Source organism: Lepidochelys kempii, chromosome 5 (genome assembly GCF_965140265.1).
Source record: "Lepidochelys kempii isolate rLepKem1 chromosome 5, rLepKem1.hap2, whole genome shotgun sequence".
NCBI lineage: Eukaryota > Metazoa > Chordata > Testudines > Cheloniidae > Lepidochelys > Lepidochelys kempii.
Genome location: NC_133260.1, coordinates 62,570,857 through 62,595,694, shown reverse-complemented (window position 1 = coordinate 62,595,694; position 24,838 = coordinate 62,570,857). Strand labels below are relative to the sequence as shown.

Genomic DNA, 24,838 nt, shown 5'->3' with positions numbered 1-24,838 from the left:
GACTAGATGACCTCCTGAGGTCCCTTCCAACCCTGATATTCTATGATTCTATGATCTATAAGTATATGCCTAACTTTAAGCATGGTGAAATCAGTGAGATTTCTTGTAGGCTTAAAGCTAAGCATGAGCTTTGCTGGATTGGGGCTAGGGTGGTGAAAGATAACGAGAGAGTTGTAGGCCCCATTCTTGTAATGAGCTCCATGTGGAGGAACTCCTGAGCCTGCGTGGAGCTCATGTACTGGGCCATTTATTTGGAATGTGCTGGGGGTTTTTCAGCACAGATGGGATCATCCAGATTATTTTAATGTAGTTTTGGTGAAGGCAACTGAAAAAAAATTGTATGCAGTATAATCACTAATACATTCCTCTATTAATTGCATATAAAATCCAAATTCCCTATTTGCAGCTACTGTATACATGGATATAATACAACATATTTCAACAAAGGACAGAACTTGCATTGGCCATGCTGTTCCACAAGTCATCATTCTTTGCATTCCTATAGCTGTACTTCTTCAAGTAGTGAATTATTCCTTTCTGGAACACCACCTCAGATAGGAAATCTTGGAGCATCTTCAAAATACAAGCTCCCTAAAATAGAAAAGTAGGAAGTATTCAAACAAATGATTTTACATAACGTTCCTATGAGCACGACTTGTTTAGCCAGTGATGGTTAAACTGAGAGCTTAAAGTGTATTGCTAATGTGGTATGAATAAAACAATTGCTTCAGCAATATGTACTGAATGTTTTCATTAGTCAGGTGAAAATGGGTATTCAAGACATGATGCCCAAAGACACACTGGCTGGCTCCTTGAAGCATTCTGAACTGCCACAGCTACCATGGAGACCTGTTGAGGTCAGGTCACTGGTATTCTTTAGCATAGCATAAAGGTTTTGAAATTTATTTGTAATATTATTATATTATAACTTTTGCCAGTGTCTGATTTCAGTGCTGTCATATTATGTGAAAGGGTATCCCAAAGAAAGTGGAATTGTCCCTATGGATAATAACCAAGTTCTGTAATTTTGTATCTGACAGTGGATTCTATAGACAGAAAACTGCAAACAGCTAGAGGTCATTAATGACAAAATTTCAGTACCAGCAAATGGATTCTTGTTATTTGCAGACATATTCATTGACTCCAGATTTTAGACCAAAGAACAGTCATATTACAATAATGGGCACTAAAATTCTTCCTCCTGCCTCTGTACGCAGCCATATTGACTCTGGTTAATCTTATAGTTAAGGTTGTTCTTCAACAATATAACTAATAGAACTTGGCATTTCATTATGCTTTTCATTTGAAAGACCTCAGAACTCTTTATAAAATGTAATTAATTAATGTTAGTACTACAGAGTGTTCATGCATCCACATGTTTGGGCAACTAACTAATTTAAAAAGCTATTAAAGAGGATGATTAATAAACTTAAGTCAAGAGTTCCACACAAATTCACATTAGTATTCTATCAGCTTCCAGTGGGGATCAGATACTGATCTGACTTGGTGAAAGAATTTAGTATCTAGAGTAAATGCCAATTCTGTTTCACATGGCGTAAAGTAATTTCTTCTGTTGCTTTGGGTAATAACTATCAATGAATCTGTAGTTTAATATTGTTAATATAAAGATCATAGAAGTACACCATAAAGCAAGTAATGTTGAATGTTTATTACTACTACTATCATATGTATTTAAACCTCATAGAGTTCAATGTCCCCTGCTTTGGTCTCTGAGTGTATTCAACTTTAATCCTAAACAGTTGATAAATACCCAAAATTATATTGGGTATTGGCCTTATTCTCTTGGAATCCCCAACAGAATCTCTGCACTGGAGCTGCCAGTTCTTCTGCTCTTCCAAGCAAAGGCAGCCTGAAGTTAGCTAAGAGCAGGACCACTATGTTGACTGGAAAGCCTTCTTGACTTCATCTGTATTTTATACATCTCAAAAAGCACTTGGGCCTTGTCTACATGGGACAGTTAAACCAGGACAACTTAATGTGAATTTAAACCAATATAGTTTTAAAAGTACTAACTCTTCTGTGGACACTCCTATTTTAGTAAAGGAGCCACTTACTTCCAATGATCTTAAATCTATTGAAAATCAGTTTAAGTGAAACTAAAAGAAGCCACACAAACCAAAATCCACACAATCTTTTGCATTGACTTAAACTGTATTTTGTTCAATAACTGGTTTTAGTTAAACTCATGCAACTTTCCTGTGTGGCTTACCCTGAGAAGCCAGAGTAGGCTTCAGCTTTAGCTGCTGTTGCAAAATAATAAATAAATAAATAAATAAAAGGGATGAGGGGCATCCTAATAGCTACATCGGCAGCCTGTTTTCCTTCAAGAGTACTTTATAAGAATCAACCATATGTGTTAGCACGACTATAGAGCCACAGATTATATGATTGGATTGTCCATTTTACTGCTCTTGTTGTGTGCACTCTAGTTTAAGCTGTTGAGATGGGATGGCAATTAACATATACATACTGGAAGGTCAAACTAGTAAAATATTATATATCATATAAAATACACCAGATATTTCAATGCTGATGCAACGTTTCAGGGGATCTAAGGAGAACAGGAAACAGCATAATATGAATCCACACCTACTATGATTGGTATAAGAAAGTAGTCTACTGCCAAATCACCCCATTCTGGTTCGTGTTTGCCTTCTATATTCATGATTTCTCTTAAACTAAAATCAGAATGTGCCTTCACTAGTACAACTGGAAGGATAAGTTGTATGTTACACTTAACTCTTTGGTGAGGCAAATACTGCCCTCAGGGGCGTATTGCAGTAGGCTGAGGAACTGGTATGGTTCTGCTATATGTGGGTTGGGGGCAGGATCAAGAAGCCTATGGAACAGCCTGTCCACACCCTATATGCAACATGAAGTGAGGTTCCATCCATAGCAATATAGAGCTGTGTGTTGAGTCGGCGCAGGATGCGACTACACTGATGCACTGGCCAACACTTCTACAGATGGGGGAAGGAATGCTGCTGGATTGGAAGGCTAACACATCACATGAGATGCAGTAGGGTCATGGAATGACATAAAGGGAAGAACTTTAATACACACACAACCCTTGTGGAACTCTCCCTCACACAGTCCATATATTCAGACCATACGTGGGCCAGGATTCACCCTAGTTATCATCTAGTAGTGGGGAACCGTGGGTGGCTGGAGCCAAGGGGTTAGCAGAGTGGAACCATAATAATTAATCAATTCATGGGAGGTTAGACAAATGCAGAGAGCTAATGTCAAATCTGTCATCATACTGCAAGATTCACAGTTTTCCCTCCGAACAACTGGTGTTCAGGTTGCTCAGAATTTCAAGTGTCGTGGCAGCAAAAGATCTTTTTGCATTTATGAATTGATATACAGTACCTTGTCATAGGACACAGTATCAAACATTTCCTTTATTTGAGTAGGAGTTTCTGCTGGGTTGGAGATTGGATGAGATGAATTTAATGAATCCCTTGCAATTGCACCAAAACATACATTCAGAAAGTAATCCTCCTGTGGGATGTACAGACAGTTATCACCTTCTAGACGTGATATGGATTCAAAGAGATAGACACTACATGGACAAAAATAAAACACAGTACAAAGACAGAAATGTTCATGCAAAAACCTCTTCCCTGGCATAATGATCAAGTGCGACTCCTGTACAGAAAAGATTCCTGATATATACTGATATATTTGCATGACATCTGAAAAACCTAAAAATTTGCAAACTTTGTTTGCAAGAGGTTTTTTTGCAATCTCCAAAATTTTAATTTCTAACAAAAATAGACCTGGCACAAATTCCCAGATCCAAACTCCCCAATATGTCAGTGAAGATAAGGATCATCATAATCCAAGTCCAGATCCATAACTGGCCCCTATTATAGTGGAACATCAGCTCTGCTGTAGTTAAAGGTAAATCTTCAGAAAGGCCTGAATCCAGTTTTTGAGTGTTCATAATTCACGTCAGAATTTTTCAGATTGCGTCTATACTCATTTCTAAGGGGAGCAAAAGGTTGCTATATGCTAAACCACTTTATGAATATAGTTTACAATAGATTCTCTATGCTACATAGATACATATATGCATACATTTGGAATATTCGGCTAAATGCTATTCTAGCTGGAACAGCAAACGAGCAGTGTGTGCCAGCATAATCCACAGTTGAATAAAGACTGGTGACTGGAAATCATGTACACAGAATCCAAAAATAGCCAGGCAAATTCCGTTCAGAATTTCAAGATAAATTCACTTTTGAGTGGAGAACAAATATGAGAAGTTTTTGCCTAAAGTATAATTTTTTTCAAAAAAGTGTTTAAGTGCCAGAAAATAAGGATCTAAAAAAATGCCTTCTCAACCATAACTACATTGTTGCAAGGGCCAGAATGCAATGTACCAGATAGCCTCTTATCTTTTACTGCAATTCTTTTTATAACAACAAAATTGCTTAGATTTAGGAAAGAGAGATGGAAGAAATAGGGCTTAAAAGGAAAACGAGACTAAATTTTACTGCAAAAATGTGCTTACAGACCAGGAATCAATTCTGAAGATATACTGCTGTTCTAAGCTGCAGATGCTCTCTTTGCTAACCCCTTTTCAGACAAAACATTTTGTTGTATTTTCCTGGTAGTGACCTGTATATAATTTTTCATTAGCACCCAACAGAGAAGAAGGATTAGCAAGATAGCTGTATTACTTACAATCTGCAGCTCTGAGTACGTAGCACTAACAGAAACCAACTCCATGAATCTGGCAAAACCTTCATTTAGCCAAATGTCATTCCACCATTCCATAGTAACCAGATTACCAAACCACTAAAAGACAAAATCTCAAGTAAACAAAAGGAAAATGAAACTTGGCAATTACTATACTTAGAAAGGGAGCTTTTATCTTAAGTTCAGGCACATCTATGTGCTTTATTAAGATCAAATTTGATTTATATGTCAAAGAAAATTGAACAAAGGAAGGACAAAAAGGACAAAACCAGAATTTCATGAAACGTGATGGAAATCTAAGAAAGCTGGATTTTTATTTCTGAATCTATATGCAATTTTTTAAAAAGCTATTCTGTATTCTGTAACATTTTAAATCAAAGGAAGCAAAAGATTGAAATGAGATGAGGGATGAAATATCTTCTTACTCCTGGGAGTGGACCCTCTAACTATCATTGCAGCATCTTATTAGAGAGTGTAGGAGAAGCTTAGACTCCCATTGCTTGCTTGCTGCATCTGTTCTGTGAATTAATTGAAGGCTTCATTTTCAATGCTATTTGATTCACAATTACATTCATAGTTATTCTCCTTTTTTACTATTTTTTTAAGCCTTCACAATAAGGAAAGTCAACATTCGCTAATACATGCAGCCGCCACAAGAGAAGAGGCCTTGAATTTAAATATTTGTAAGTTGACAAGGTAGCAAGAATTGTCTGGATTCTTTTTTCTAAAGTTAATGGACCAAATTCTGCTTGCATTTACAAAGGTCAATCTGGAATGACTCGTCTGAGCTTGACACTAGTGTAAGGGAGAGCAAAATTTGTCCTAAATAGTTCCATCTAGCACTCTAAATGCTGCTGCAGAAAGGTGCCTAAATAAATACCATTTATTACTATTATTATTATTATTATTATTCACAATCCTTCTCCCTTGTAAGCCATTTGTTCTCTTGGCTCCATGCATAACATTAACTCTGTTAAAGCTCTTTAGATTGTCTATACTTCAGCCTTGGCTTTAACTGCCATCTCTACATAAGTGCCTTTTTTTTTTCAGACTTACAAAGAAAGAAGTCCAAGTTAAATACAAAAAAAAGTTACCTGATGTGCTAACTCATGGCCTATCACCTTTGTGACCCACAGTTTGTCGAATGCTGAGGAGGTCTTGGCATCATAGAGCAGTGAAGTCTCTCTATACGTGATGAGACCCCAGTTTTCCATGGCTCCTGACTGGAAATCAGGGATAGCAACAAGATCTAAGATTTAACATAAAACCTGTGTTATTACTGAGTATTAACTTTTCAAGCCCTTTGTTGTTAACTAGTTCAATGGTCCATGTGTTCCTTCCCAAACTCAGTGCAATCACTCCCATTGACTCCAGTCAGACCTCCATAGGAGAAAGAGAGAAAAGAAGTGGGAAGCCAGGAGCAAATCAACTTCAGATTCCTCTTCTCTGAGCATAGCTAGCAGTGGAGTAACAAGAGTTCCTTTTCACTGGATAAGGAACTGTACGCTGGGTAAATAAGCGTTACGGGCAACAAGTGTTTGCTAACAAAGCCTAGACTAGTGTACGACAGAGAGAGAACTTATTTTGCTTAGCTTTTCTTCCTTATTTTAGAAGGATATCAGAGAGACATCATGGTCTAGTAGTAAGACACAGGCCTACCACCTCAGAGACCTGTCTCCAGCTCTGCTTCCTGTGTAAGCTTACAGAGAGGAAAGATGGTCTTGTGAATAAAGCCCTTGGAGTGGGATTTAGAAAAACCAAGGGTTCTTTTCCCAGCTCTGCCATAAGTGAACAAATCACTTAATTTCTTTGTGCCTCAATTCCTCACATGTAAAATGGGGATAGTAACTATACTTCCCTATCTCATAGGTATGTTATGAGGATAAATTCATCTATATTAATGAAGTGCTCAGTTATTGTGGTGATAAGCACCATAGAAAAAGCTAGAAATAAATCAAATATTCATATACACAACCAGTGTAGGGGCAAGCTGACAACATACAGCATGCAAAGTATCTACATCTGAGTATTGCACTTGGTCCTGAACCGCTGCGCTGGGCAATTGCAGAAACTCAGAGATCTTCCATTTTCCTCCCTCCTAATTTTCTCCCCCTGTTGGAAACTATCACCATTGCACACTCCTACAGAGCTACTTACCAACCACATGAAAAGGCCTGAAATTTACTGCTGATCAGATAACAAGCTACTACAGACTATGCATCCTCCAAGGCTATGTCTAGACTATCGTGGTATGTCAACCTAACTTACGCTACTCTGGCTACGTTATTCATGTAGCTGGAGTCGACGTAGCTTAGGTTGACTCACTGCTGTGTCTATGGAAGACGCTCTCCCACTACCTTACTCCTCTCGTTCCCAGTGGAGTACCGGAGTCGCTCTTCGATCTAGTGGGTCTTCACTAGACCCACTAAATCGACCCTGGTGCATTGATCACTGCAGTATCAATCCTGCAGTAGAGTAGACATAGCCTTAGATTCTGAGTATGTTAACCTTTATGAAATGCAAATGTCTTACCATCAGCCCTATGAATCCTGATGCACATTCAGGTGGTCCTTTCTAGCTAAGAAATCAAGTTGGCAAATGTACTAGGTCCTCCGATAGCTCCCATAGTAAACAATTTTGTAAAATGTAATGTTAGGAGCTTATTTTTCTATTTAGATTAGCTTGTCTTACATTAAATACTGCACATCTTGTCTGAGAGGCAGTGATTTGCTCAAAAAACAAAAAACAAAAAAATAAATTCCTTTTCCAAAAGTTATGAGACTTCCAGGAAGGAAAGGAATACCAAAAAATTAATGGAAGAGTATTATCTGCAGAAGGAAGATTATTTGCCAAGGGTGAATGATCTGCTTCTTGCCAAGCCAGTACCATGCACCATGAGCTTTTAATATTTATTATCTCATTTGCAAGCTAGCTCCATATTTGATCTGGGCATTAAAAAGGTCCATTACAACGAAGCTTTTCAGCTAACACTACTCCAAGTAAAAAGCTAAATAAAGGCTTCCCTTGTTCTGAGCACTTCTGCTGCTGCTGAATCTCTTTGGTCTGCCTCTCTCCCTGCTGCTTCACTCTCGTTGCTCTGAAGAGTTGTTTTCTGTCTCCATAGCTCCCTCAGATGAGGAGAGGCTGAGACCCCTCATGAGTCTTGTTCTTCTGTAATTTTTCAATATCCGTGTTGATAGAAATTTAGTTCTGTGTGAGTTCATTATTACTTGATTTCAGTATAGCTTTCCCCTTGGAAAATCCAATCTTGATTCAAAGGCTAGTTTGACTGAGGTCCAATAGTCTTTTTTAAAAAAACCTAAACTACTTTTAATTATGAAGGAGCACAACAGATTTGAAGTGCTGAGTCATGTGCTGGGAAAAACCGAACTATCAACAGTAGGTGAAAAACCGAATTATCAACAGTCACAAAGGACTCCCTGGGAAATTACTCCTGACCAGGGCTGTGGATCAATCAAAGAAGAGAATGATCCCAGAGAATCATTCTCAGGTTTTACAGGGAGCTCAGTATAATTCTAGAAACCTCTATTCCAGTGGTCCCAAAATTGTGGCGCACCCCCCCGGGGGGGCACAGAGGAACAACCGGGGAGGCTCAGTGGGGTCTGGGCCAGTCCCCATGGGGTGCAGGGGTGGAGGGCTGGTAGGGAGTGCCACCCATCACCGCTCTGACCCCTCCCCCAGCCTCTGTCTGCAGCTGTTGCTTCAGTCCCCAGCCCCCTGCTCCTGGCTGCAGCTTGGCCATAGGCTCCTGGCTCCCACTCTTGGCTACTGGCCCCAGCCTGGCCACTACTCTGCTCCCGGCCTGGAGGGGCGCAAACACATTACATTACTTATAAGGGCGGGGTCATGAGAAGAAACGTTTGGGCCCCTCTGCTCTATTCTCAAGAGTAAGCATTCGCAGGATTGGGCACATACTTGTGTACTCAGCAAGGCTCAGTACCTTAATTTAAGGAGTTGCCATAACTGGGGACACAACAGGAGGATTTTTTAAATACAGTACAAATTTCTTTAGCCAAACTTCAATTACTGGAAACTCCTAGTTAACTGAAACAGGAGCCAGTGCACTATAGTTTATTAATTACACTGAAAATTCCCTTGATTATCTAAAACTATTCATTTGCTTTCCAGGGCATTCAGATAAACGAGATTACGCTGTAGTGGACTCTCAGGTTCTCCAAGTCCTTTCATTTGCTCCATTATTTCAAGAGGATAACTTTCCACTCCAATAGTCTGCATGAGTCTTGTATTTTGACTGTTCTCACGTAATTAAGCAACGTAGTTAATTAAAGACTTTTGGGCTTATCCAAGGTACAGATCAGAGGACAGAATTTTGCCCTTGTAAGGAAAAACATTTTGATTTCAGCTAAACTATGCAGAAGTCTATAACCACTCTATTGCAAAACATAATCTTTCATATAACATGTTGACTTTTCTCAGTTAGAATAAAATTTTGAATTGCTCATTTAGTTTTGTGTGAGAAAGGAGAAATTCTGTGGCTGAAAGAGTTATACATGAACTGTACTGATATTGATGTTTGACTTACCCAGTTTTGGTAAAGGAAAGCTAATATCAAAGTATTTCTCATAAAATTCCAGTAGTTTCACTGATGATTCTAAGGCATAATGTGTCTGGCTCCATTTGTCAGGTGATGCGTAGATGGATACCTACGAAAATAGATTACAGCAGTGATTCCCAAACTTCTTCATTTTATAGATCTATTCTTAAGATAGCAGTCATGTTTGGATCAATTCCCCTCCCATCATCTCAATCACATGCTTTCTCTGCAGCAACTCCAGCACTTGGTATCATGCAAAAGTTTTATTAGAAATGCTATTAGGCAGAAAAGATGGAAATGAACTTGCTTTAATGCAATAGGGGTAGCTGTTTGGTTACATCCACTGATTTGTAACTCTGTTGTCTATTTCCTCTTCCTGGATATACGACTTGACATTTCCAGTCTCTCTGCTCATTGCCTGTATACCTCAGTGCTCTAATCAAAAAATGTCAAGCCCTAAAATAACCTTAGTTATTGGCTATGCTGAAACCTGAACTCACCTTGATACCTGATGATGTTGTGGCCTGCACAGACTTAAAATCACAAACTATGTAGGCTACAAGGTAAGTGCTCATTTTTACAGTCACATCAAAATGATCTTCCAACAGGCCTCCTTCGAGTTCAATTGTTTTAATCTGCAATTAAAAAAAAAATCTTCTATTAAAAATTCTCACAAACCAATAGATTGATACCATGAGTAACCTATTTAACAGATGGCAAGCCAAAATCAACCGAGGGTTCAATAAAATTATACCAGGAAAAATTATTCATTATTTGCATGCTGGCAGCAGCCACAGTGTGCTAGACCCTGCCCATACAAATATGATGATAAAGACCCTGGACTGAAGATCTTAAAGTTGTGGGTTCCAATCCTGAACAAGATAGTCTTTCCTCTTTAAGGGTAGTGGTGACCCAGAGCCAGTCAACTCTGTTCCAAGGCTTGGCCCTTTTAAAAGCAAGCCTGTTGGCACACTTTCTGAGTGATCTGGGGAACTGTAGTCCTGCAAGATCATGTGACAGCCAGGAGACCCACTGCTGGATATTAGGGAAATATATGGCGTGGCTTAGCTTAAAAGGCTAAGGGACCTGCAAGGAGGGGGAGCCCACTGAGGGAAAGCCCGAAGAGGAAAGCGCTGTAAGGGATTGTGAAGCCCAGGAGGGAAGACTATAAGGAGGATGGGCTATAAGGATGGTGATGCCCTGGTAAAGGGCTGGAAGGAACTAGTGACCCTGGGGAAGAGGACTGAAAAAGGTAACGTTCAGCTGTTATTTTATATTAAGAAACCAGATACCCAAAAAGATGAGTTGATAAAAAGGCTCCAGTTGTGGGCATCTGATTGACTAAGGAAAAAGGTAAACTAAGGCAGTGGACAAGACCAATGCCAAACTGGGTACACTGCTGTTACACTTACGTAAGTGCTTAGCTATACACATATGAATAGTCCCATTGACTTCAACAGAACCATGCACGTGCATATAATTGACAAAATCCATAAGGCTTTGCAGCACCAGTTGTATTTGGCCTACAACGTATTCTGTTTTACATGGGGCTGGTCTAAAATTTTCTTTCAAAATCTTTTTTCATATGAAAAATTGAATTTTTGACTAAAATATTTTCATGGAAAGGGTCTGCTTTCATCAAAAAGTTTTGATATTTCTCATCGGAAAATTGAAAAACTGAAAACTATCAACAGTTTCAGTCAGGGAGTTTTGGTTTTTGGATAAACATTTGATATTTTCTCCTGAAAATATCAACAAACACATTTTTTTTCATTTTCATCTAAATTTTCAGCAGGAAATTTCCTGAACAGAACTTCAGTCTGTCAAAAATAAGAATTAGAAACTGAACATTCAGAGCTGTTATCTGACTACATCATCAACCCTTTAACAAAATCATACCTTTGGCATGTTGGATAATGCAATGTGTTTTCTTTCTCTCCTTATCGTGATTGCAAAGTTGGCTTTGAAAGATGGTTCATCGAAGCATGGAAAAGCCATTCGTGCTGAGGTAGGCTCAAAATCTGTAGTAGCTATTATCCTGTGAGACATGACATACAGAAAAAAATCCTTCCAAGTTAAACATGAAATCAAGACTGACACTGATTTTGTATCTTAGCATGCAACAGATTTAGACCTTGATCTAGCAAGTTTTATAAAAATAGAGTTTCTAAACAGAGCTTTTATGCTTTTTTATCAGTTAAAATATGGCTCAAATACCAGTAAAAATAATAGATTTTCTTGAATGTTTTGGTATCTCTGTCACTTTGTTCCAGTGTCAGTACCCAATTGCACATTATCAAGTGAGCACTTGAAATCCAGAGGAAAAAATAATAGATGGGCATGTGGTGGGGGTAAATGTATATTGCAGGCACCAGGACTATTTTACAGAATTGACCAGCTGGTAGATGTAACTTTAAATAATTTAGAACTAAACTTCTTAATTGGGTTTGGTCACTCTGACAACCATAAGTGCTGACTTCCTGGGTACTCAGAAAAAATATAGTGGGTGCTCAGCACCTACCAGCCACCCTCCAATCAGCTGTTCGGTGATGGGCAGGACATGCTGGGGGGAGGGGGCAGAGCATGGGCAGAAAGAGGTGGAGTGAGGGTGGGGCCTTGGGGCAGAGCCGGGGTGGAGCACCCACCTGGAAAAATGAAAGTCAGCCCCTGTGCTGACAACAGTTACATGATTACATTCAGTTGAGAATGCCCATCATCAGATTTGTGACTTGCTTTTGTAAACGAACACCTTCAACTGAGGAGACCTTTGACACTGAATGAATGTGCTTTGTGAAGCACAGATAAAGATAATAATTCTGGCACCCATACAAACTAAATCAAAGCATGTTTAAAAAGCATGTGAATCGTATATTGCTGAAAATGGATGGATCTGAGCATGTGCTTACCTGTTTTGCTCCCCACAAGTCCTTTTCCTTCCCCACTTTTGCCTTCATCTAGTAAGAGTCTGGCTTAGCCAGCCTAGATTGTATATTTTGCAACACTTCCTGTAAGCAAAAAGGCTGCTAAAAAAATGCCCTGGATGGTGCTGGTACCTTTGGGTGCAGGTCAGCTACCCTCCTCCTGGCACAACAGCAGAGGCAAACCCTGCTCTGCTGGCTGCTGCCACGTTAGTGCACAGAGTGGGGTGCAGGGTGAGTGCCTCCAGGAGTCGCAGCACCTCTCACTGCACACACAGTGCAGTGAGGTGGCAGGAACCCGCTGAGGTGAGGCATGCAGCCGCCACTCACCGCGCAGAACACACATCTCACAACCCCCCATTTGGGAAATGCTGATCTAAACCATCCAATATAAGTGATGCCCTCGACTTGGAATCAAAAGCCATAGAAGGTAATACAAGACTTTGCAGCTATCATTTTTATCCATCGCACTTCCATTGAATTTTTGCTCAGGGAGGGCTTTCCCCATCACTCACAGATGACCACCTATAGCTCCCCAGCGTATAGTCCTTTGAGGCACCACATAACAGCTACCATCCTTCCTCTGATCCAAGAGAACAGAACCAGACTCCCTTCGGAGCACAGCAGTAGCACTCCTAATTGGGCCAGCAGGGTAGCTGCTGAAAAGAGCAAGGCACACCATGCCCCAAGCCCAGTTGAAGAGAAGAACCCTGATCCCACTGAGCTGCAGGCCTTCTACCTTTTAGTTAGTGTTTTCATTGAAAGTTTCATACACAGAAAGCTGGGGCTAATCACTTTGCTTTCATACAGGTCACATCCCAGGAAAACATACAATTACCATTAACAGTGATATAAGGCAAAAATAAAACCTTGAGGTCAGGGCACAAGTACCTGTAAAACTTTATGCAGTGTAGTTGTAGCCCTGTCAGTCCCAAGATATTAGAGACCTGAAGAAGAGCTCTGTGTGGCTTGAAAGTGTGTCTCTCACCATCAGAAGTTGGTCCAATGAAAGATATTACCTCACCCACCTTGTCTCTCTAGAAAACTTCAAAGAGACTCCTTACCTTGTTTCCCCATCACGAGTTTTGTAAGTACTTTTGTAAAATCCATCAAAGCCATCCGCCAGTCTTGCATGAAACTCTATGACAACCAGGTATCGCTGGCCAGCTGTTAATACTTCAGGAGCCTGCAGGGCAATTTGCTCATATGTGGGATGTTCTAAAACTTGAAGCTGTTTTCCTGGTTTTCTGGACCCCAAGTCATCTTTGGGCAGAAGAACTGCACTGGTGATTTCAAGGCCTTTGCTGTGCAAGATGATAAATCTAGTATTCTCTCTCACAAAGATCTCTATCCTCTCCAGGCCAGTAAAATGTACAGTAGTAAGATTAGGGTGAATACAGAGGTCATATTGGATTGGTACTACCATATCAGGAAGCCTCATCTTATTCCAAGGAAATGGCTTGCCATTGGGAGGGGAAGTTACATTGTCTTTACCTGTTTGATGTTTAAGTCCATAAATTCCCAGAAAATAAATGTGTAATAGCTGCAGCACTACTACCAATGGACATATTCTACAGAGACTAGCCATTGCAAAGGCATGCATCGAAAGAGCCTCTCTAGAACAAAAGAAAAAACTGTAGCTTCTTCTGGCTAAAACTTCCAGGTCTTGAAAATATTGTTTGCTTAGAATGCATCATGCACTGGCAGTAATGTAGTTTTCCATTAATGAATTCTCATCTAGAGAAAAATAAAACAGATGTCTTAACTGTAAGAAAAGTTTGAGCCTCACTTGTTAAATCTTTAGTCGTAATAATCAAGCTTCCTGCATAAAACACACAGGCAATGGAGGCTCAGTTTACATGTATTTAAATGTTTAAAATGACAAGAGGTGCTTGAAACTCTATGGGTATGTCTACATTGCAATAAAAGACCAGCCACTGATCTGGGTCAGCTGACTTAAGCTCCAGGGGTCCATCTGTGGGGCTATAAAATTGCAGTGTAGACGTTTGGGCTTAGGCTGGAGCATAGCTCTTGGCTTCCCGCCCAAACCTGAAAGTCTATCCTGTAATTGTATAGCCCCTCAGCCCAAACCCTGTGGGCCCAAGCCAGCCACAGCCATGACACGGGCCTTTCATCACACTGTAGATGTACCCTAAGTGCCTCAGACAATTGTTTGAAAATACAATAAAACCCCATCCCCGCAGAGACTATTCATGTGCTTGAAATTAAACATGTGTTTAAGTACCTTGTTGAATTGCAGCCTAAATAAACATATCAAAATAAATATACTATAGGGTTAATGTTTATGTAAAAAAAAAAAAGATGTAGCAAGAAAAAATAATTATTCCCCACTTTCCCTACTCACCCTTGTTACTTGCTTCATTGTCAGCTTTCCTAAAAATCTATATCTCACAGTGGGCCCTGAAGGTTAGCAGACCTGGAAGAAAAATTTTGCATTTCTCTGAGATTATGTTATTTGTAGGGGACAAGAGGAAGATTTCAACTCTCACATCTATTTCCTCTTAACCTGAAGGAGACAGGACTTGTGGAATAAGGTACTCACAGCAATGTGTCATTTCTCTCAGCAAGTCTTTATTTAGTGTTGTAATTTTAGCAGCTGCATTCTGGACAGCTTGTCCAGAATGCAGCTGCTAAAATGGTCGTTGGTGCCTGTCTATGATACTATCTCACTCTTCTTACCAAATGGCTCCCTTGTCCACTGTATCAAGATTAAACTATGGGAAATTGCAGAGGTGTGAATGTGGCCAATTTGCTCAGGGGCAAAGGGCTCAAGCAAGGTTCTCTGTTCACTTAATTAATGTGGTTTAGCAGGCAAGTATCTGGACAGTGGAGTGCCCTCATAAAAGTTCAGAAATCTGCAAAAGAGAATGAGAGCACTGTACAAATAAACCTCCTAAAAGAAGATTTAAAAAATTAATGTGTAGTTTTTATTACAATGATTCATTTATATTAGTTTAAGTAAAAAACAGGCCAAAAATAAATATTAAAGCATTGAAAGTGGAATATTTCTATGTGGTACATACACCACGTTGTTTAAAAGATGGCTGATGACTGCACTGAAAATAATTAGGAGCAGGAAAGCAATGACAGGTAGTTTCTACTAAGAGCTTCTTCCACAAGCACAGAATGAATCCTCCTCCCCACACACAGCCCCCCCCTCCCCCTTTTCAGTGCAGCTCTCTTACATGATCCATGGCATGTTCCTGTCTCATCACGACATCTTTTCTGCAAAAACAGCTTTAGATTTTTTTTTTAAAGCAAACACATGGAGACGGCTGTATATCACTATTTCCCATTTGCTTCTGCAGCCTTGAATTGTGCTGCCTTTATTTTCACTTTTGTTTTCACTCGGAGGCAGCCACCAGGGGGTTTCCAGAGTTTGTTCACCAGATACAGCTCATGACAATAATTTATCCCACTAATCAAAGCAAGCTGTGTGCGCCCATCCTACTACCCTGTGAGCTTTAATAGCACAGAATCCTTCACAACGACCAATCGTGCCCCAACTCTTTGAGTGGGACAGAAAATTATAATACCACAGTGAGTCTATAATAAAGCCTATACTGATAGCAGCCACAGGTCAGAGGCTGATGATAGAAAAATCAAAAACAGTCTTCAGTAATAATTGATTTACTGTTTCCATTTATTTTCGAGGAACTTTCCAGTCTCTGTGGAAAACTAAGCCAGATAATAGGAACCATTTGATCTGGGAAGCTGGTTTTCACATGTCACAAGCTAGTTTGTTTTTTTCTTTTTTGTCTGTTAAGAAGTGTTATTGTCTGTAAGAACTTTTATTTCAAGAAATCAGTAGCCCATAATGACTGACTTGAAAATAAAGCAACTATTCTGCAACCAAAATTAACTCCCCAGTATTTCAAAGTCTAGCACAGAGGTGAGCAAACTATGGCCTGTGGGACTGTCCTACCTGGCCGTTAAGCTCCCGGCTGGGGAGGCTAGCCCCTGGCTCCTCCCTTGCTGTCCCCCCTCCCCTGCAGCCTCTGCTCGCTGTGCCGCCGGCGCTCTGGGCTGCCGGGCAGCGCCACTGCGAGAGCCGCCGGCCTGCCCCGGTGCTCTAGACTGTGCAGCGGCGTGGCTGGCTCCAGCCAGGCGGCATGGCTGCCAGTCTTGGTGCTCTGAGAAGCATGGTAAGGGGCAGGGAGCGGGGGGAGAGGTGGTGGATAAGCGGCAGAGGATCCCGGGGGGCAGTCAGGGGACAGGGGGTGGGTGGATAGGTGTGGGAGTCCCGGGGGACCTGTCAGGGGACGGGTGTGTAAAGCGCTCAGGGCAGTCAGGGGACGGGGGGGTTGGATGGGGGTGGGGTTGGTCAGGGGACAAGGAGCAGGGGGGGTTGGATGGTCGAGGGTTCTGAGGGGGGAAGTCAGGGGGCGGGAAGTGGGAGGGGGTAGAGGCCAGGCTGTTTGGGGAGGCACAGCCTTCCCTACCCGGCCCTCCATACAGTTTCAGAACGCCAATGTGGCCCTGAGGCCAAAGCATGTTCTAGCTGCAAACCAAAAAAAAATACATCCGACTGGACTGAATTTATTTATTTATTGAACAACAATGTAGTTGGCTTTGTACAAAAAGAAAGACACCACCCTTGCCTCAGGGATTTTCTAAAGGCACAGTCCTAAAGGTTGCTGAGTTCTACAAAAACAAACAAACAAAAAAGAAAATCAAAAGCACTATTGATCAACAAACAGTGTTTACTCAGTAGCTATTCCAAAAGGCTTCTGCATAGCTCAGAGGCAAATGCACAGAGCTCAGCACTGTGAGCAAACTCTTGTGGCTGAGTGGAGCGTAATGTGAGGTAATACATGGCCACAATATAAGGTGCAATCTAGGGAATGCAAATGATGTGAATAGTGGGCATTTAAAAGAGTTTTCCAGGCACTCCTACTGCCAGACAGCAGTAGTGGCAGCCATGGAACCAGTCACTGCCACAGAAATGCTTCCAAAGCTTGTCTCTCAGGTATAGTAGATCAGTTATAATTTATTAATATTTAAGAGATGCAGTTTTCGATGCACTGATCAGTCTGGCAGTCCCATATTTAGAACAGAAATGATCAGCATGGCAGCTGTCGTCAATGGGAATTTTGCTTAAGTGTCAAGCCCGAGAAAGCCTAGAAATTCAAAAGTTAAGGCTAATCCTCCGTCCATAACTCATCCCACAATGTGTTTGAGGGGAAAAAAAGCCCAATTCCAAATTAAAACTCTCAAGGGCCCAATCCTACACAGTGCTGAATGCTCACAACTTCCACTGAAATAAGTGGATGTTGAGGGCAGGAAACTCTAAGCTCTTTGCAGGATTAAACCCAGAGATATTCTCTCAGGGCCTACCCACAAGTCCCATTAGTTTTAACATAAGACAAAGAACAGTAAAATAGTAGACGTGAGAACAGGACTCATTCAGACAACGCTGCTATATGAGAGTCACAGGAGTCCCCCAGCTCACGGGACTTCCCCAGCTCGCAAAGGGCAGGTTGAAAGTTGTGCTGCTGTAGCGCTGTGTACTGCTCACGCTCCAGTGCCACGCAGCGTGAAGTATAAGCTATGTGCTGACAGAGTGTTCTGGAGTGTTAACTTAAGCCCTGTGGAGAATCAAGACATCATCCCCTTTATCATAGCCAATTGCAGATTCCCCATCCTCACAATCTACTACTTCTCCTAATTTCCTCCATGAACACTCATGCCAGTTCAGGACATAAGCCCAGATCCTCCAAAGTCAATAGGCGCCTAACTCACATGGATTTCAATGAAAGATAGGCACCCAAATACCTTTGAGGATCTGGGCCACCGTCTCTATTACTCAGTGGGCACAGCACAGCAGTATGACATGGTTTGGAGTCACTCATTAAATCTTGGGTCTTGAAGGAAGAAGGCCAACCAAGAGCCTTCAAAAAGGGTCCTAGATTTGCTTCCCTAATGATGTCAAGCTTAATGTTGGATTTTTTACCACAATTTGTTTCATGTCACAGTCTCCAATATTATCTAAACATACAGTGGTATTTTGTTCCAGTTTCTTAGCTAAACAGTTATCTCACATCTGTGAGATATTTTGGTCTCTTAAAAAAATCCTTGATTTTGGATTTGTCTAAGAGACATACAATTTCTATACTAGAGGAATCTAAAAAGGTAGAAATATGCTTATTGTGAAGCTTTTTAAAATGAAACTAAGTTGTTTTCATCTATCATGAACCTTACACAGCATTTTGTCTTTGATAGAAGTTGTTTTATATTTCTTAAACTGCCAAAGGCAAAACATGGGGAAAGCTGCTTTTTTAGAGAACAGAGGAAATCACTGACCAAGAACAATAAGTAAGGTACACGGTGGCAGGGGTAGGTTCTATGCAGGTGTTAAGAAATTTAATAGAAGGCCTAAGTTACATATGTAACCCACTCTGGGACTTCAAAGTTAATTTTACAAGGTTCTTGTGAAATCAAAAACGCATGAACATGAACATACACACGCTCTTCCAAGTCTATAGCTACAGTCCTTCAATTGGCTTAAACACCTAAATATCCAAACAGAACCATATATAAAGACAAACACAAAACCAATGTAAACATGGCAGCCCAAATTTCATAAAAATAAACAATCAGATGTCAGGAAGGTTTTCATTAAATGAACTGCATAATTCAACAAGACCGATGTTCAACAAAGTACTGCAGCAATTATGCATCTGTTCAGATTAAAAAATATGTAGTTTGATTTTAAATGTGTTATTTCAAAGCATGGAGTAATACCGCACTCTTTCCTCTGATCTCAATGATCTCAATGATCCCAGCTTTACTTAAGATTCTCCAATATCCATTTTGTTAATGTAACTAAATTTCTGTCCAGCCATTTTATATTCTTCTCAATATTCTCCACTGCAATCTGGGGTGCTCTCAGCTGTGACACTTTCTCCTTTACAGATTCAAAAAACAACTTCACCTATAAAAGATATCAATTAAAAAGGTTACGATCGGATCTGAAGAAAATACTGACGTTGCTGACAGTTTTTACTTATGAAAAAGCTCACTATTACCATTTGTGACACCTGTAAGTGTGACAGCCCCCGGCTTGGCCAACAAACTAGGGACTGAATGGGCGACCTCCAGGACTACAAGCCTGAGCTGCAACCACTTGGACTAAAGAATCAAGGCTTCCTAGCTAGGGCTGTAACAAATATATATCTTCTGTGGATCTGGTACACAGGAGAACCTGTAACATACACTAACCAGTGGCTTACATAGGCATGCTACTTACAGAAAACTAAGTGATAAATCCCGGTCCCAAGAGTGTACTGCCTAAAAAAGAGCTCTAGCATGATTCAGTGTATAGTGTTACTACCCTGGACCATAACCTCAATTTACATTGTGTTTTCTCTGAGACTACACTTAACTTATTATTAACAAGCACTACCATCATAAGCATTGTTAAGGACCAATGGAGAATGGGTCCCCATTGTGCTAGGCACTGCACAAACAGAGTAGCAGACAGTCCATGCCCCGAAAAGCTTAAAATCTAAATAGACAAGACAGACACAGGGCAGAGAGAGGGTTAGAACACACAAGCAGAGCAAACAATGTGGTGGCAGCAAATTTTATGTTAGTGACATGATATTTTGGGGGGTGGATTTAGGTAAGAGGGGATAAGCTAAATGGAAAGAAAAGGGAAGGGAAGTGAGGACAGGGCAGGAGACAAGAGGGTAAAACGGGCAGGTGTGGAGTGAAGCTGAGGTGAAGAAGGAGGGAAAGGGTTGGAGCAAACAGCCAATCAGTACAGGAGCAGAGGAAATGCAATAAAAGGTGTAGAAAGGTCTCTGAATGTCCCAAGGTTCCTGCTCTGGCTACGTCTGTAGCTGGTCCTACTGGCTAGAGTCTCTGGCTGGTTCTTCTCTGCAGTGTTTGCCAAAGGACATATTTTGGAGGGATGGGGAGTAGGGAAAGAGGCACCTCCTGGGGCCTAGTGCCGAGTGTGGTGCCGGAGATCACGCCAAAAGCCATGCCTCAGTACAGAACATAAAGAGCCACATTACACTTCTTGAACATTTCACATGATGGAAATCCACATTCAGGACCCAACACTGTTCCCATTGATTTCAAAGGTGCAGGATCAGGCCAAAATGAATGTGGGATGTCTAGCTCTAGACAAATTCTAAAACTATTTGCATGGTGTCGGAGATTATTCCTTTAGGGCTTAATCTTGTGAAGTGCCAAGTACCTGCAATTCCCACTGACTCGCAAAACAAAACCTAACTCTCAGAGATTGTTTTAGAGGACATGGTATAGGGGCAGGTCCTGGATTGGAATAGAATTTTATATAGTTGAACAGTAACATTTACATATTGCCCATGAAACATACTGTAGACTGGTGGGGTGACTGAGCAGAAATAAAGCAGATCTGATCAGCAGATGTAAATGGCATAATTTAAAAAATGATTTCAGTAAGCAAAACTTTACTCAACCTGGGGTTCACTTAATACTTGGGCACACAGTCTTCTCTTCCCACAGGCCCTTCTTATAGCTCTTCCCTCAGCATCCACAGGGAAGCTAGATCTAGCCCCTTATTGCTCTTGGGACCAAAAGTACCCTGCCTCTGTCACAAATACAGCCTTGTGAGGCTTTACACTAAGTAGAGCGTGCTGACACATAGTAAAAATCCAAAAACTCAAAATGCAGCACAAAGGACAATGATTTAAGTAGCAATGAGAATGCAGATGACTCCTGCTTTACTTCTGTCCTCAGACTAACCTCTTCCAGCTCTTGTTTTGAAGAAAACTGCGCTGTCACTCCAATTATAATTGTTCTGATTGAGAAGGACCCCAGAGGAAATCTGAGGAAAAGAGGAGAAAATTACAGACCTTATAAATGTATCTCCATGTAAAATGTTAGTAGCAATAAATGTGATCTATTGCAATACACATTAATATCAGTTCAGGCTAGTGGCCTGTAAATATTACTCTTCATTGCCACACAAGAGACAGGTTCAATTTCTATTCTTGGTCTCTTGTGCCTTGGGCTATCAAGGGCTGGAAGTGCTGAGTGCTTAGTCCCTGTGGGACGATGTGCCTATTATTTCCTATCTTTCCTGTAAAACCCCATTTCTGTGCTTCTGCTGTTAGGAGCTTTCCACAGTCTTCTCTCCAGGCCTTGGAGTGTTAGCAGTACTGCTCTGCAGCTATTGCCTTAGCATCAGGGCTAGTCAAAAAGTTGCTGTGCCCCTACTTCCCATTCATCAGTGGAGAGGGCTGGCAAGTGGACTCTCACAGTCACACATCCAGAGCCCCCTCCCCATGCTCAACCTCAACCCAACCCCACTTGCACACTGGAATACAGGAACCACTTACACAGCTATGCATGGAGTGTCTGGACTAGAGATGTGTGAATAACTGACATTTTGGTTTGCTGACAATTCAAATATATTTTTTAAAATTTGTTTTGGGTCAAACCAATTTTTTTTAACTTTTGGTGAATCAAAAAGTTGAAAAGAATTATTTGAGTTGAATTGGACTCAAAACAAAATTGGACTCAAAACAAAATACTTTGTTTCGATTGAGAGACTTTTGGTGACATTTTAAAAAAATAAATAAAAAAATTAAAGGACATTTCCGAACAAAAAGTTGTTTCAAACCAAAATATCCAAACATTTTGTTTCACAAATCTCAAAACAAGAAGTTTCATTTTTTTTCTAAAATTTTTTGTTTGGTTGGGATTTTTTCTGCTTCAAAACAATTCTGCAAAACTAACAAGAATTCGAAGTTTTGGGGTTGCCAAATCTGCATTTTTCACCCAAAAAAAGTTTTGTCCAAAAAATTTCTCCCAGCTCAAGGCTGAACCCAATGCAGTCACTGGCATATTCTAATGACACCACCTCTGAAGAGGTTCTTGTTTATTCATGGTTCTCCAGCCAGTGGGGAGAAGAGGCAGGCAGGACTGCCCCTAAATACCTGTTCTCTGGCTGACAGTGTGCACTCACTGCCTCAATAACATTTTTTATTGTTCCCTCATACTTTCGGGAATAGTCTCTCTACAATGCAGGATTAAAACACAACTTTTCATCTCATGGGTCCCTGAGTTTACTATAGTTCTTCTCTACCCAGGATCAGTGATCCTGAGATTGAAAACTCATTAAGAAGAGTTACAGATGGTTGCTCATCTTTATTATAGAATTTTTCAAAATCAGGAAAAAAATTCAGAAGTTTAGAAATTTAATATAAAAAAGTTCAGAAATTTAATATAACAGAGATAGTCAGCATTTATATAGCACTTTCCATTCAGTGATCTCAAAGCACTGTGCAAAGCTGGTTAAGTATTAGCCTCTTTTTTCAAAGGAGAAACTGAGTCACAGGGCAGCGAAGTTCCTTGCCCAATGTAACACACTGAGTCAGCAGCAGAGCTGAGACTAGAATCTATCACTCTTGACTCTCAGTCCTATGGCCTAAACAGGCAGTTTCCAATAAAAACAGATCAGTTTTTGTCAGTTACAAATACTAACTTTTCTAGCAGTTTGCTCCAATTTTTCTTTACAAACTTCCATGCAAGATGTTGTCCAGCTGGATTTGTGCTGACACTATAGATAACTGATGACAGGTCTTGAGTCTTGATTATATGTCCCTCCATTGCAAGCTCCAGCAATCTAAAGCATCAAAAAACATCCCCAGGAAACCAAGAAAAGGCTAGGTTATATATTTATATATGGATACATGCTAGCAAGTTTTGAAAGATCAGGCCTTTAATGCAATCTCAGCCAGGATTAAAAAAAAAAAAAAGTATTTCTTGGTGACTTGCACTTACAGGAAATTGTTTTGTGTAACTTCTCTTTTCCGTTTTATCTCAAGCATTATGAAATGCTTCAGGTGTGCATAGCTACTGGCTCCCTACAACCTGACACCAGCTTTGAACACTTACTCCCTTGGACCAGTGGCTCAGAATAATAGGCCAGATGAAGATTGATTCCTCCTGTTCATTCTCTTAACTGTCATATTATCATGATGGAGATCAGGTATACAAGGAGGTAAAAAAGACATATATCCAGTTTGTGACTTTTCATAAGGGATTCATTTAAGGACAAATGGCTGCTATTATCTTCCTAAGAGATTTAGCGTATCATGAGTCCTCTATTGTTGTTTGCAGTGGTGTTGTAGCCATGTTGGTCCCAGGATATTAGAGAGATAAGGTGGGCAAGGTAATATCTTTTAGTGAACCAACACTTTCACTGACAGAAGTTGATTCAATAAAAATATTACCTCACTCACTTTTCCTCTCTGATTCCTCTATGTCATGCTCAGAAATCAAGGTATATACATAAAAAACAAGTAAAAATGTGTGTCCAGCAGTTACAACTTTCATATGAGTAGCCTTTGACTAGCTCATTTTGAGATTCATGAGCACCAATTTAACTATACATTGAAAGAAGAGTATATGAATAAACAGTCACCCCTATATTACAGTTCCTACCTTGTTAGTTTTGCATCATCTTTACAGCTTGCCAAAGCTTAACAGATCTTTCTCTGTTCAGCACCAGACATGGACACTTTATATCTCTCCAAAAGAAAATTCCAGCCATCAGCTGTTTTAGATCCAACAGAATATATAGTCTCCAGGACATCAGAAGGAATATTACTAAATAATCAAGAATATAAGAAATACAGTTTTATTCAGATTTGTGAAGTAGGGTTTTTAATGACAGAAAAAGCAGGCCCGGATCTTACAATGGACTATACTAACACAGACCTTTCTCCTCTATGGATTCCACTTGAAATCAATGGAATTTTGCATGGATCTGCACTTGTAGATCCCAATGCAGGATCAGGGCCAGAGTGGGTCAATTTTTTCAAAACAGGGACTATACTTTCCTTTATGTTTCTACAGCAATTTGCACATCGTGAGTGGTACTAGAAACAGATAATAAATAAAATACTACTACTACTACTAACAATGAAGTGGGAAGAAAATATCACAGCTAAAGAGTCCTTAGCCAGAAAGGGATTTTATGCTACTGTAATATAATGCCCCTGGTTGAGTTGTCAACAATGGGGAACTGAGCCCAGAACCTCTGGATCTAAAACTGTGAGCTACTGCCTGAGCTAAGAAACTGGTCTGTTAGCTCCAAGGCTGTACAGACTCCTAGACCTGTGTGTATGGTCCCGTCAGTCAACAGGGACAGACAGGCATAATGAGTAAGTGTGCGTTACATAACAATATGATGTATATAACACCTTTACTCTAGAACATAAGATTTTCTGTTATGGTTTCATTTCAGGAAACAAGAGTTTCCTATTTAGTTTACAATAAATTGCTTTTTTTCCAGATCTTATGTTGGAGAACAACCCAAAAGTATGGTAAAAGAAACCTAAGCAAAAAAGAACATTAGGAAGAATACAAATTATTTACGTTAAATTTCCACCCGATCCCATCCACTTGCTGAAAAGCTCATTTGCCTTCTGGACACAGAGAGGATATTGCAGGTCACATGCAAGCTCGAGGAGAGCAGAACGTAGCATTCTATCAGAGATGGAGCCCTCATCACTCCAGGTCTGCCTGTCAATCACCAGCTTAAAATGCTGCAGGATGTACCGCTGCAGAGAGAATATGGCACAGTTCATTGACA

At 40.4% G+C, this 24,838-nt stretch overlaps 2 protein-coding genes across 4 annotated transcripts in view; both read right to left on the bottom strand.

Annotated features, from left to right (window-relative positions):
* LOC140911465 (endoplasmic reticulum aminopeptidase 2-like) overlaps positions 1-16,404 on the bottom strand; it is a 37,763-nt gene extending 21,359 nt beyond the window's left edge. For both annotated transcript variants that reach the window (XM_073344558.1, XM_073344559.1), the window contains exons 1-10: positions 15,429-16,404; positions 14,588-14,659; positions 13,287-13,959; positions 11,204-11,342; positions 9,805-9,939; positions 9,293-9,413; positions 5,823-5,977; positions 4,714-4,827; positions 3,394-3,525; positions 460-591 (exon numbers count right to left, since the gene is read on the bottom strand). In XM_073344558.1, the coding sequence (XP_073200659.1) occupies positions 460-591; positions 3,394-3,525; positions 4,714-4,827; positions 5,823-5,977; positions 9,293-9,413; positions 9,805-9,939; positions 11,204-11,342; positions 13,287-13,825 (1,467 nt within the window). In that variant the 5' untranslated portion in view covers positions 13,826-13,959; positions 14,588-14,659; positions 15,429-16,404. The remainder of the gene's footprint in view (positions 1-459; positions 592-3,393; positions 3,526-4,713; positions 4,828-5,822; positions 5,978-9,292; positions 9,414-9,804; positions 9,940-11,203; positions 11,343-13,286; positions 13,960-14,587; positions 14,660-15,428) is intronic.
* Positions 16,405-16,766: 362 nt separating this feature from the next.
* The window catches only part of LOC140911468 (endoplasmic reticulum aminopeptidase 2-like), a 50,512-nt gene continuing 42,440 nt past the window's right edge, over positions 16,767-24,838 (bottom strand). The window contains exons 15-19 of one of the 2 annotated variants that reach the window (XM_073344569.1): positions 24,622-24,806; positions 23,686-23,850; positions 22,724-22,864; positions 20,980-21,061; positions 16,767-19,177 (exon numbers count right to left, since the gene is read on the bottom strand). In XM_073344569.1, coding sequence (XP_073200670.1) covers positions 23,724-23,850; positions 24,622-24,806 — 312 coding nt within the window. In that variant the 3' untranslated portion in view covers positions 16,767-19,177; positions 20,980-21,061; positions 22,724-22,864; positions 23,686-23,723. The remainder of the gene's footprint in view (positions 19,178-20,979; positions 21,062-22,723; positions 22,865-23,685; positions 23,851-24,621; positions 24,807-24,838) is intronic. The other variant, XM_073344570.1, reaches the window with a different exon arrangement.